Below are 13,197 nucleotides of genomic sequence, written 5' to 3' on the forward strand. Positions count from 1 at the left end.
TGTCCTTGAGAAGGAGTCTTAACCCTAAATCACGATAAAGTCCAGTTAAAAAAGTAAAGAAATAAAAAGCCAAGCCTCACTTTGACGTCTCCCTTTAAAAACCGCCGCTTATTCAATTTTGTAAAAGTCTTACAGATTTTTTCTTATACTTCGAGTGTCCTTTCAAGTCTCAAAATATTAGTAAAAAAAAAATTCTCACCCGGCCGACATACTTTCTCTTTCAGTGTCTTCCTTTCCGGAGCTGTCCCAACTTCAGCAGCTTTGAGACTGCCTCTCCGCCACTGGCAAAAGGGACTTCTCCTGAATCAACCAGGGACTTTGCGGTGTCCCTGGGATCCACAGGATGTGCCCTTCACTATCACCGTCTCTATTGGACGGTTTAGGTCCGTTTGGACCGGCCAGGGGCAAAGATATCGGCTGAAATCTTGGAGCTCGATTGCAGACCATACCGTCGCGACGCCAGCTCCTCCCCTCTCCCATCTAAGAAGCTTCTTCAGCTCTGATTGAATGTGGGGGAATGGATTTATACTGTCATATCCCTCCCACTCTGTTGAGAGAGGGCTGTTCAATCTATGTCAAGTTTGATCAGCCCTCTCTCAACAGAGGGGGAGGGATATTGCATCATCTGTCTCCAGTCTACAACACAGTCCTTTCAACAGTTCCAAGAAGGCTCCACACCTATTTGCACTGGTGACCCTGATGACACAGATAAACCTCCAGGTAGCCTTAATGACTTGCGCAAAGCATGCAAATAACCAGCTGTCTCCAAGGAGTATAAATCCTCTCATTTCCCACCATTTAGTCACAGCCAAAGTTTCTTAGAAGTGAAGCAAACATCTTCAAAGAAAAACCAGGCAGTCCAGTTGCCTCTTGAAAAAGCACCATTGGGATAGTTGCAGTTATTTTTTCATCACCCTAAATGTGAATCGGTGGCATTTGAGGCAGCCATTAAATGAGGACTACCTACAATACTTTCTAAAATTGCTTCTGTTTTCCATGTATACTTGTATGTAGCCCATCTGCAGATAAGCTGATCCTTGAATTTTTAACTAAAATACATGAAAAATGTGGGTTGACTAATCCAAAGATAGTGCATTTTTCATGGTATTCTGGTTAAACATTTGAGAGTTATCTAATATGTGGATGGGCTTATACATGAGTACATATGGTATATGCTCATTCTATTCTTATTGTAAGATCTTTTCCATGTTTTGCCGTAGAACAGCCTTTGAATTCTCTAAAATCTCCCAGAATGTTAGTAATCCAGTCTGAATAGAACAGGAAACATAATAAATTGGTATCTGGCATATTTCAGGCCTGGTTTAAAGGCTTGGTGATATCCTACATGGCCTAAATAACAGCAGATCAACCTCCCTTCCTTTATATGAATTTTCCTCGGTCTTAAGGCTCTCCTTGGTGCAATACTTCAAATAGGGCCTTTTTAGGAGAAGCAGAGATTCAGAACACCTTATCCCACATAAGAAGTTTTCATATTGAGTTAAATATATGTTTTCTACTATTTTACTGCTAAGATGTTTTTCTGGCTAAAGGTTGCAGTAAAATTGATGTAATTGTTAAGATGGCTTGATTGCATGTGAGCACAGATGTCGAGAAAGCAATTGATATATTCTAAGTCAGGGGTGTCAAACTCGTGTCATCGTTGTAGCATCACGTGACACATCGGGACTTTCCCCCCCTTCACTAAACCAAGTATGGATGTAGCCAGCGCATGACACATCAGTCCCACAGGCCATGAGTTTGAAAGCCCTGTTCTAAGTAGTGTAAAAACCAAGGTGTGATTTGAAATCCAATCACCTAAGCATTATCCTCTACATCATTTACCTCTTGCCTGTATTGGATACCACAGGTACCTTTCTGACCATGTCTGCTAGCAAACTTATCTCCAATCTGTGGTATTCGGACAGACCGTACCTGGAGAGATAGAATAATAACAATCTATTACACCAACTATTCCCAAATGCTGGATTTATTCTTGCAGACACATTTGCATAACTCCTATACTTACTCTTATTTTACAAAACTTGTATCCTTCCTGGTTCAAGGTAATCATGACCTGGTCAACGATACCAGTTTCACTAGTTCGTAGAAAAGTGCTGCAATCCCTTTTGGTATAGCGACGATTGGTGCTCTCCAGTTCATCTTTGTTCTCAGGCAAAGTTACCGTCTTGCCAATGATGACATCATCTCCTGAGACACGTACACCAGGTGCAATCAAACCATCGTCGTCCAGCTTGTCATAGATGGCATGCCTCATCCCTGAGAAAAGAAGAAAACATTGCATGCTTCCAGACCAGGGCTTCTGCTTGTTCCCTTTTCTAATAGGATAACATTTCAAGGCTGATACTGTTCCATTTTTACTCCGGTGCCATTCTGAATTCAGGAAGAAAAATCCATTTCATAAACATATGAAGTTTAGGAAATTCTATTACTGAGCAATTATTTACTGTCTCTGTCTTCATGATGTATTCCTGGTCATTGTCTATTTCTTACCCTGGCATGTTTCACGACTAGGTTTCTCAAACACTTCTTCTTGGTCATATCCTTTTTTTGACTCCTGTTCTTTATACGAGCGATAGAACACAGATCTAATGGAAGAGAGAAGCAACACCAGCAGCTCCAAGTCAGAAAGCACTCTTTTAGTTCAGATTGAGACATGAGCTAACATTCCTCAGCAGCAGGACAAAACATGCTGACACACATTAGCAAAATGTCCACTGGAGATTGGAAGGCTATGAACTAAAACCACTACTTTTACTACTAACCTTCAATCTAAAAATGTATCAAAAAGGTGAGTTTCTGACAAAAAAAAGAAAAATACTTGATGACTAACCTACAAGGAACATATTCCACTGAAGTGAAATCTTTGATACAACAGACAACTGCAAAAAGCATACCAAGAATACTTCAAAACTACTGACCTATTTCTTATAAGCATGTGAAATAGTTTTTTAATAGGGAAGTAGAAATATTTAACAAGCCAAACCTGAAAAAACCTCTGTCAACAGCAGAGCGGTTCATGATAACAGAGTCTTCTTGATTATATCCTGTATATGAAGCTATGGCGACTATAGAGTTGATGCCTGCAAGAGATTCAAGAATGCACTTCAATTATACACATATTCTTTTCATTTTATAGATAAGAGTATTAATGCCAAATAAGCTCTAATTTCTCAATAATTATATTTTGTTTTCTACAGCATGATGGGATATGCATATAAACACACCCAGTGACTTCCTATGGAATAGCCTGGTGTTATCAACAGAAGATACGTTTTGTGTGGAGCAGGTGTGGAACTTGCTTACAATTTCATATGTTCCTTCAACTATGTCCTTGAGAACTGTCTTCAAATCCTGTTCGTTTGCTATCCATATTCAAAAACTGGACCATCTTGAGCAAAAACATTCCAAGAATTTAAAACCGGCTAATTAGATCATAGTTGAAACTTTTTATAAATATTTTATGCTTGTTAAAATTGAAAAACAAACAGTGCAAAATGCAGTAAGAATGTGCACACCCAAATACAAGCAATAACTGAGATAGATAGGAAAAAGGTACAGAAACAGAAAGAATGCATCGAAGGAATACTGATTACAGTTTTGACCACTGCCTTGCTACAAGTTATGCCAAAAAGTATCATGCGCTGAGAAATATATTAAACAAGCAGGGCTTATTTAAGGAGCAAGCTAAGAAATATTTCAGAGTTGTAATGCTTTTCCTTTGTGATCCAGACATGCTGGAGCAAATGCTTTTCAATGTATTAATGAAACCTCATTGATTAAAGGTATAGGGAAAAGTTATATTCTTAGCTGAGGTAAACCTCTTCTCATTCTGCTATTGCTAAATCATCAATTAACAAATATTGAATCATCAAATCTCAAAGAAATGCCCCACATCTCAGTGAAAACTCATTATTGGTATTTTGGAAACTAAAAAAAAAAAAAGACACCTTGGCATATCTCTTTGAGAGGTGGATTGCTTCTCTAAAAGTCCAGGTTTTATACTTGAGGGTTTTACACTTGCACTAATCAGCAACTTGCAATCATACCTGCTGGCAACTCCCTGAACCTCAAATATTCCATAGAACGTGTGGTCACAAGAGGCTTCTGAGGATAATATAAAACGTGGGCCAGTGTATCCATGCGGACATGGAAATTAGTGATATAAACTCCCATGGCTTGTTTGCCCATAGCAGATTGGTATGTATTCCTAGGAGACTGTTAAGAAAGGAGAAATTGTGTTAGGAATGAAAAAAATACCTTCAAAATCAATGCATATTATTATTCCATCAAGTCATTAACTCTTAATTTAAAATAGTATAAAACCAAGTCCAACAAACCTGATTGTGATCTGGAAATGGAATAATAGATGCACAAACTCCTAGAATCATGGAGGGATGAATCTCACAGTGTGTATATGTGGAACAATAGGCCACACCTTTCTCCTGTAAGTCATCTGGAGTCATAGCCAGCATAACAGTCTCCTCTTCTAGAGTGTCAATGTATTCGACTACACCACTGGCCACCAAATCCTGCCAGCTAAACAAAATTAATTTTAATTAATGCAACTACATACAGAGTTCTAAGAACAAACGTGATAATTTATATCTGAATTCCAAGAAAATGCACATCATTCAGTGGAACAAAACACTAAATATAAGCAGGCACATATTATATTATCCCTAATGTTGTCCCTTCAGATATAATAGGCAATTGCTCCATTCCCTCATTAGTTTATGGTTTTGTTTTGTTTTTGCTTAATGCATATACAGCAGAAACCAATGTCTTGATTCCTTAGAATTCAGCCCCTTTCTAAACTTGCTGTCTTAGCTGTCTAACCCGCTTGTGTACTGAATATGGTCCACACTCAACTCTGAACATAAGAATCTGTGACGAACACATTGATCTAGCTGGCTGTCAAAAGATGCTTGTAAAAGGAAATCTCTAATGCAACCTGGGAACGAGATAGGAAAGGAAGTGCTGTGACATTCAGAAATTCACATATATTCCTTGTATTTTACAGCTCCCATATTTAGAATACAGTGACTTTGGCAATTTCAAAAACACCTTTGTTGCTTTGATGAATGAACAGGAATTTCAAGGAGGAATATAAGCAGGTATAAAAAGAATTACTTTTTGTAAGATCAGCAAATAGCTGCTTTCTACCTCATCCAAGAGGAATATTCTCCAAAATGGTGACAGGACTTGTTCCTAGTAGCACTTGAGTTATACTAGCAAACTCAAATCACTCTAGAAAATGCCCAGCAAGTGTTTCAGATAAAACATTTCTCATTTCTAAAAACTGTACTCAAAAGGAAAGACTTTATTTACTTCTTGTATAAGTTGGACCTTAGTCTAAATCATCAATGACATAAACATTCTTTTCAATTCCTGCTCATTTCCATATAACATTTTAGCGTACAAATTATGCCTGGAGTTTTCCTTTCTTTTCCCATGAAAAGTATCTTTGAGGAAAGACACCTACTAAATATCCCACAAAGAGAGAACATTTGAAGATAACCCCACCTGTAGTTGTTATATTCACGTTCTTTCAATTGGTCTATATGCCTCTTCTTCAGTAACAATTTTTGTTTTTCCACAATGAGAAGTGGGCGGCAGATCCTACCAGCATCAGTATAAATGCGAATTTCTCGCTCCCTGATATCTCTGATCATGGACACCTGTGTGAAAGACGTGGTTCTCATAAACACTTTCAACTAGCCATTTTTAGTAGACAGATCAAAATATCGAAACGCCATCTTCGCAGATGCCCCCTTAATATTTTGCAAGTTGTGAAAATGGTGCTCTTCAGACAGGCTTTTGTAGCTTAATGGCGATTAACCAATCCTGATGTCAGATAAAAGCAACTGAGTATCTGAAGAGTCAAGGTGAACATTCTGAATTACACATGGCCTTTAGAAAGATTATCACTCTGTTTTAATTCATCAAAATTATATAGAATTTAAATTAAATCCCAGATCTTTTTTCTAGCTCAACACATTTTATTTATTTTTTTGATCTAGGATGGCACCTCTATAGAACAGCTGGAATTACAACAAAATGTACCTCTGATACAATGATATCCATTTGCCGTCGCAGTTTTCTCAGCGTATTCATAAGCTGATCTGGATCTTTGTGAATTCCAACCCAGCAACCATTCACAAATATTTTTGTGGCACTTATGGAAAAAAGGGAAACAGTTAAGCTGCTGCTTTAGAGTGAACCATATAGGAGCTAATGGTATTCTATTCCATGCCATTCCATTCCATTCCATTCCATGGTTCTTACTCTGCAATTGCTGCTGGAGAGATTTCTTCCAAGTTTTCCATACTCCATTCTTCTAAAAATTCCAGAATTGGGGATGGCTGAGACCCCACAGAAATATAGGCCATCAGAGCAAGATTCTTCACAAGCCCCACAGCATGACCCTAAGAACAAACACAGGCAATGTTTTCAGCCTTAACAGGCTTTTTTATGCACAGAAGTTCTGGCAGTTTTTGAAATTATAATACCATTTAAGTCAAGACTCAAGACTGTTACACGAGAATGGATCCTGAGGCACATTTGGTGGAAGACAAAACCCAAGAAACCCTTTTTAAAGGTTTTGTGGAGCATCCTGTAATAATTGCCCTGCATTTTGGCAGTTGATTCGTTAAAACATTCCTGCTCTTCCAAGGTACTGTAGAAATAAGGAAATATGAGACAAAGGCTAACACTTTTAAAAAAATGAAAAAGGGATTCTCCCAGAAATTGGAGAAGAGGAACATCCTAGCCTAAGTTGTTTTATATTAACATCACACTCATTGCAGCTCTTTCATTAATGTTCCTTGTGGCCAACAAAAATGTGCTTGCTGCTGTTCACGGATAACTCGGTTCACGAATCCTTCACATTAACTTACTGGGTTTCATTACCAACCAATTATAACTTGAGAAGGTGTTTAAAAATCTGAAAAGACACTACTAAATACTGCAGAAAAAGAAGGTAATAATAAGAGGAAGGCCTCTTTCATGGAAGCTATACTTTCTTACCTGTATTTTTTTATAAGCATTATTTATACAGCAATTTTTCCTATGAAAATTAGGCTAATTGTCCTATGCAAGCTGAATTACCCAATGCAAAGTAGCCTAATTCACATGGGAAAAATCTTACAGCTCCAACTTTTTGGACAATTCCATTCACTGATGCTATACAGCAACTTAAATATAACCTTTGCTTTACCTCTGGAGTTTCAGCAGGACAGATCATTCCCCACAAAGTGTTGTGCAACTGCCTGGGCTTTGCTAGTTTACCATCTCTTCCAATAGGTGAGTTTAAACGTCGCAAATGGGAAAGTGTAGAAGCAAAGGTGAGACGATTCAATACCTCAAGAAATGAAATCAAGGACGTTTTTAGGTTTTTCATTACATGTGAAACCTAAATCTTGCTGCTATAAGCTCTAAAAATTATGTTATCAACTATGAGGAATATGTCATTGACAGTGAGTTACTGAGAGAAAGCCCGGCAGCCATATAAATTTTCTTAATAAATAAATAATTATGAAAGTTTTATTTGCAGTATTTATTACATATAATTTGAGCACATTTTACTAATGTAATTAAGCATAGTTTAATTCTGAATGACTAAAGGACCAAAGAATACAATGGGCACTTTTAACTAAGAACAAAATTTAATTGTTCTCCCAGGTGGAAGTTTACTGAAGTGCAATTTTATTTTATTTTTAAAGGATTTATCATCTGAACACTGTAATTTCTCAGCTAAATTTAATTTTCCTTACCTAGATAAGATTCATTCTACAATTCTTTTATAATTACTATAGCAAATTTCTTAGATACCCCTAAAATGGTCAAAATGAATCAGAGAGCCTCAGCCATTATCAGCAATGTGAAAGGGGAAATCTAGAAGTCAGACTTTTTAAAAAGTTTCTTCCCTATGGATTAAAATATCGTTTATTCTTCCCATCCATGCACAAAATGTCTGCAATAAAAAAGAGGCTATTTTAAGGACTAAGTGGAAAGGAACAGGCACAAGGAGGATATACAGTGTAACTGTATTAAGAACATTTTGAATAAAAGATCCATTTGGAACAAATAATCGAATGCCAAAGCATTAGAATTGTTGCTGGTTGAGGAAGAGGGTGTTTCGGGGTTAAGACACTTAGAAGAGAAGCTAAGGTAGAAGGAACAAAATGAAGGGTGGGCAGAAAATGGGGCAAATAAGGCTAGTAAAGAACTATTTATTTAGGAAAGAACAATAAGGAAAATAAAATGAGCATTCTCATATTTCAGCCAACCCACCGAACTAGAATGGCTGTCATTCTCTAAAAAGTATTAAAGCTATATAGCCATATCTCTTCTGAGCTGATAACTTTAAGGAACCTAAATTTGAATGGCAGGAGTACCTAAAACAAAACACCGTTTCACTCAACAGACAATACACTCACTTGTGATACTCCAGCTCTAGCCTGGTGAGCTTTCTTCTGATCTCCCCAGTTGCCAGTTGCTAATGAATATTTCAAACCATCTGATATAATCCTTGGTTTAATTGCCAACTCCAAGTTAAAATCTTTGCCTCTGTCTATAAATTTCTGGGCATATATTCTAACTTCTTTCAGCAAATTCTTAAACATTCTGTTTAAGGAAACAGAAACATTGTATAACAATAAGTGCAATTTTGCATATTTCCCCATAATCTTCCACATACAATACCAAACCAAAAGGCCTCTATTTGCAAAAGATTAGTCACAGTTGAAACCAGACTGGAATGGGACTAACCATCTCAGGATGGTTACTAGATGAATAATCTTTTCTACAACGTCAGAGCATTTAAAGCACTCGGATACTACTATGAATCTGATTATCCTGACATTGTACAATGAAGCATTTGAAAAAAATAAATCAGTACAACAACAAAACGTTAAGTAGCAACACAGTGAAGAGCAAAATCTTTCATGCCTTCCACTATTTTTTGCCTCCTTGATTATCTAAGCACTACCGGTATTTAGAAGGAAGAGTCCAGAACTGTTTTAAATAGTCTAGAAGTACATTGCATTTCAGTAATCATGATAATTTCAATTGGTTTAATGCAAAATTAAAGGGTCTCAACATGAATATTTTACTGGATATAAAGTCAACAATCCTGGAAATGTGTATTATTCTATTCTTCCAGGATAAGCAATATTTTGCAAAGAAGAGAAAAAAAGATTAGAAAGCAAAAACACTAAAGGCAAGAGATAAAGGAAAAGGAAATTACTCTTAGTTTACATTATTAATTACAGCTTTCTGTACCATTCTATCCTTGGAAGCCAGCTTTGCTTCCATGCACTATCAATATATTGCCTTTTATTCTCTAAACCTGACATTTCTCTCTCTTTGAGGGCCTCATTAAATTCAGCTAACCATTATATTATATTCCCAATCTTTTCTGTCCTCCTGATCCTTCCCTTCTTCCTTCATATATTTCTCTCTCAATTTGATTTTCTAGGATCAAACCAACTCAATATACTGTATTTCTTTTGCACTGCTTTAATAACAGCCAATCATTTTTTTATTCAATTCACATTTAACCATCACCAATCTCTTATCTACAGATGACCCTGCAGGCTATCATATTCTATAGAGAAGTAAATATGTGTATTTGTACACATAACTTTTCAAAAAGTTGCAGTCCATTTACCCAATCTAAAGCAATAATGACCACATGTACTCACCCTCTGAAGAGGAAAGCAAGCAAAGGTCCTGCCAGGTCAAGCCGCTTGTTGCCGTAGTGATCCCTATCATCTAGTTCCCGTCTCCCTAAGGCTGCTAGCAACAATCTATGAACCATGTATCTGAGAAACAGTGATTGACATAAATTACAGAAAGGTAGAAGTTCAGATTTCTGGACTGTGTACATAATAAAAACCAGCAATTTACTCTTAAAAAGGGAATCTGCCCAATCTATCATCTATTCAGAAAACCAATTTCTCATCCCAAGTATCTCACTGCATGTTATTTATATTTGCTGCCAACAGTTTTAAAGCTGTAGTTAGCTAAATTCAATTTTAGTTTTTTTGGTAGATAACAAAACCCAGAAAAACTTTCCATAGTACCTTTGACCCCCTGCACTTAAAAAAATTCTAAATAATAACTAATAAAACACTGGTCCCAGTGACTGATCTACATTCGATTTGGCATCATTATCCTGGGACGCATATATTTGCCTTCATTTGTAATAAAATACTGGTTGAGTTTAAGATAGCATTTTGTTGCATCACACTGAGCCAGTAAATGAACTTTACAAATGCATTGGATGATAAAAAAATATATTTTAAAATACTCACTTCCAAAGCAGCAAGATGTTCCACTTTTACCATTTTTCCCCCAACAGGTCTCTGACTTCATATTAAAAATATGAATCTCCCCAGCCTAGGGCACTTTACCCATGTTGATTTCAACTGCCATAATCCCCAGCCAATATCAGCACATTAAACATTTACATGAATAGGATTCTTTATCAATACATACCCAAGAAAATAAGCCTTCTTTGTTTCACAGAAGTCACTGACACCAACATGTGGAAGCATTTCTTTCTGTAAGACTTCTCTGGCATACTTGATTCTCTTCTCTTTAGTGACACCGGGCTTTGCACCTCTTGAACCAATGAAATTCAATGCAACGTTCTGTTCCTGAATGACAAATGCTTCATCCAAAGAGGGCTTAACCTATTGCACGCATAAAAAAATAAATGAGACTTACCTTCTATATGGAATTTCTAGAAATATATTATTAAATGAAGATGCACAAAAATAGACAAGAGTCCTAGCAAGTTTCTTGCAGAACGTATTTAGTGTTCATCCTTGTGAAGCAAACATTTATAAATGGTCACAAATCAGGATAGCATTATCTAGGTTTCTAAAGCGAAGTTAGGAAATTATAGTTAAAGGTACTTTATCATAAACTTAAGCACCTTTCTAAACACAAAATGAACTGAACAAGAGGGAGCTAATTTTACTACTTCTAATAAAAGATAGGGGTTTAGATTTCCTTCTGTTCATAAAGCAAACCCCCTCTCTTTAATAGCTTGTGCTGACTTCAGCTCAATGTGATTTGGCTTATCCCTTAAATTTCATTCTAACACACTGTAACTGATAAAGAATTCATAGGACAGTGAAGAAACTTTCTTTCCATCCTACAGTAGGCGTGTAGGGTCCACCTTCCTATTACCAGAAAGATACTTTGGAGTAAGTCCAATACCATTCTTGGAGATGAAACTAACAGGTAAGAGATATATAGCCTCTTTGTGAACAAAGTTGGTGTCTGAAGAGGACCCGTATATTGCAGTTTATAATCTTTATAAACGTAGGTGGCTACATCCCAGAGCGGCCATCGAAATGTCTATGGATGGGAGTCACATGACACTACTCAACAGAGTGCTGTGAAGCAGGAAAGAGGCAGTATCAGGCTGGCTATGAATGCCAGGCAATGCATCCTCTTGCTCCATTTTCTATATTAGAACATGAAATTTATCTCCTCTGATTTCCTGTTTGTATGAGGAAAACAAGACTGTCTAATGACTGAACTCCTCCAAACCTTTCGCACACCAAGCTTCAGCCATACATTCTGTGTGACAAAATAGGCTGTGTTCACTTAAACCATAGTTGTATCTGATTTTTTTCCATCCTGCATGCCCAAACTGGCATCAACGGACCTCATTCTTCAAACTGGCAAGTCTTGCTTTATTAGTGCTCTTTCTCATCAATATGATGTTATTTCAGACTTCTGGACTGCTGGTGCATCTGCTGTATCTTGTCTGTCAAAGGGGCAGGGAGAGTGTTTCTGAATGACTATAACACTGCTTGCCTCTTTTAAGCTCCCACATCTCTCGAGGCCTGACAAGACTCTTCCACTAATTGTCCAACTTCCAACTCTTAGGCCACCCTGTTATTTGGCCATGGTGCCTGATTCTATACATGCCTTGATAATGTGGCAGTGAAAGCTTGGTCTGCTTCGCTCTTCTTTACTATCATCATTTTATTCTCCAAGACACAGTTGATTCCTTCCTCTAGAAATTGCATGGTTCCATTTGCTTTGAAGTTTAATCATGCGAGAAAAGCATATCTAACAATATACATCCATCTAACTTAGGAATTAATATATAGAATCATGCACTTTACCATTTCCATCATCTCAGGATCTTCAAAGTCATAAATTATATGCTCCAAGATGTCTCTGTCGGATACAAACCCCAATGCACGGAACACAATGATGATGGGCACTTCCTGCTTGATATATGGCAAAGTTGCCACAATACGTTGACCTATCGCACTCTTCTTTGCACCCTAAAGTTAGAACAAATGCAACATCTATGCCATCAAACTGTATTTGGGCAATATTTGATGATTTTCAGATGCATTGTAATTTTAAGAGCAAAAAAAATCATTTGGATCTCTTCTCAACTCTCTCCTTTACACACACACACAGCCAAATATCTTGGACCTATGCACTCAGGTTGAGCAGGAAAAAAAAGCATCTCTAACTTCTAATCCTTTCAGGTAGTTCAGTAGAACACCATAGCTGACCATTTCTGAGATCAGTATAAGGTCCAGTAAGGCAAGAATAGTCAGGTTCCTGCCATCCAGTTCACCACAAAGTATCCACAAGAGTGACCAGGGCAGTTTGTGTCCATGCCTAGGTCAAAGATATAGATAACTCTCACACACAATTCAGAAATTTTTTTAACTTTCCTCATTTAGAGCTCTAGGAGTCAAATGGGCTTAAGGCACCCTATTTTCTTAACCCTTTCCCCCCCACATACACTCATACCTAAAAAATAAAACAGGCAAAATAATTCCTTGAAAGTGGGGACAGACTCTGGGAGATCCAACAGGGTTTCTCACTGACTGGATTTAGACTTTGGTCTGCATTTTTCACTCCTGCAATTTAGAATGGCAAGGTAAAAGAGAATGAAATAAATCTTATGTCCTGACAAATCAAGGTAAGCCCAATACAGACAGGAGAGCCAGAAGGATGATCACACTATTCATTTATCAATCCCTGATTTATTTAAAGTTATGAATTGAAAATTATGAATTGAAAATTCGTACCTGCCCACCTCTGGCTAACATGCTAACCCATATAGTACTTGTCGGTCGAGATGAGTTCTCCAGGCAAGAACGACACTCTCCTGTGTATGCATATTTA

General features: G+C 37.2%; 1 protein-coding gene across 1 annotated transcript; it reads right to left on the bottom strand.

Moving 5' to 3' along the window:
• Nucleotides 1-1,709: 1,709 nt before the first annotated feature.
• On the bottom strand, nucleotides 1,710-13,191 carry POLR2B (RNA polymerase II subunit B). Its single transcript, XM_087918722.1, has 15 exons — nucleotides 13,101-13,191; nucleotides 12,171-12,335; nucleotides 10,522-10,718; nucleotides 9,726-9,845; nucleotides 8,460-8,646; nucleotides 7,238-7,381; nucleotides 6,307-6,446; nucleotides 6,085-6,196; nucleotides 5,545-5,699; nucleotides 4,359-4,557; nucleotides 4,068-4,236; nucleotides 3,005-3,101; nucleotides 2,512-2,606; nucleotides 2,027-2,277; nucleotides 1,710-1,932 (listed from the first exon to the last, which is right to left on the bottom strand). Exons 1-15 carry the CDS (start codon nucleotides 13,119-13,121, stop codon nucleotides 1,816-1,818), a joined length of 2,169 nt encoding a protein of 722 aa, XP_087774848.1. The 5' UTR covers nucleotides 13,122-13,191; the 3' UTR covers nucleotides 1,710-1,815.
• Nucleotides 13,192-13,197: the final 6 nt, after the last annotated feature.

The sequence above is a fragment of the Pseudonaja textilis genome, unplaced genomic scaffold, assembly GCF_049901715.1.
Source record: "Pseudonaja textilis isolate UNSWEBS1 unplaced genomic scaffold, rPseTex1.2 PTEXCTG296, whole genome shotgun sequence".
NCBI lineage: Eukaryota > Metazoa > Chordata > Lepidosauria > Squamata > Elapidae > Pseudonaja > Pseudonaja textilis.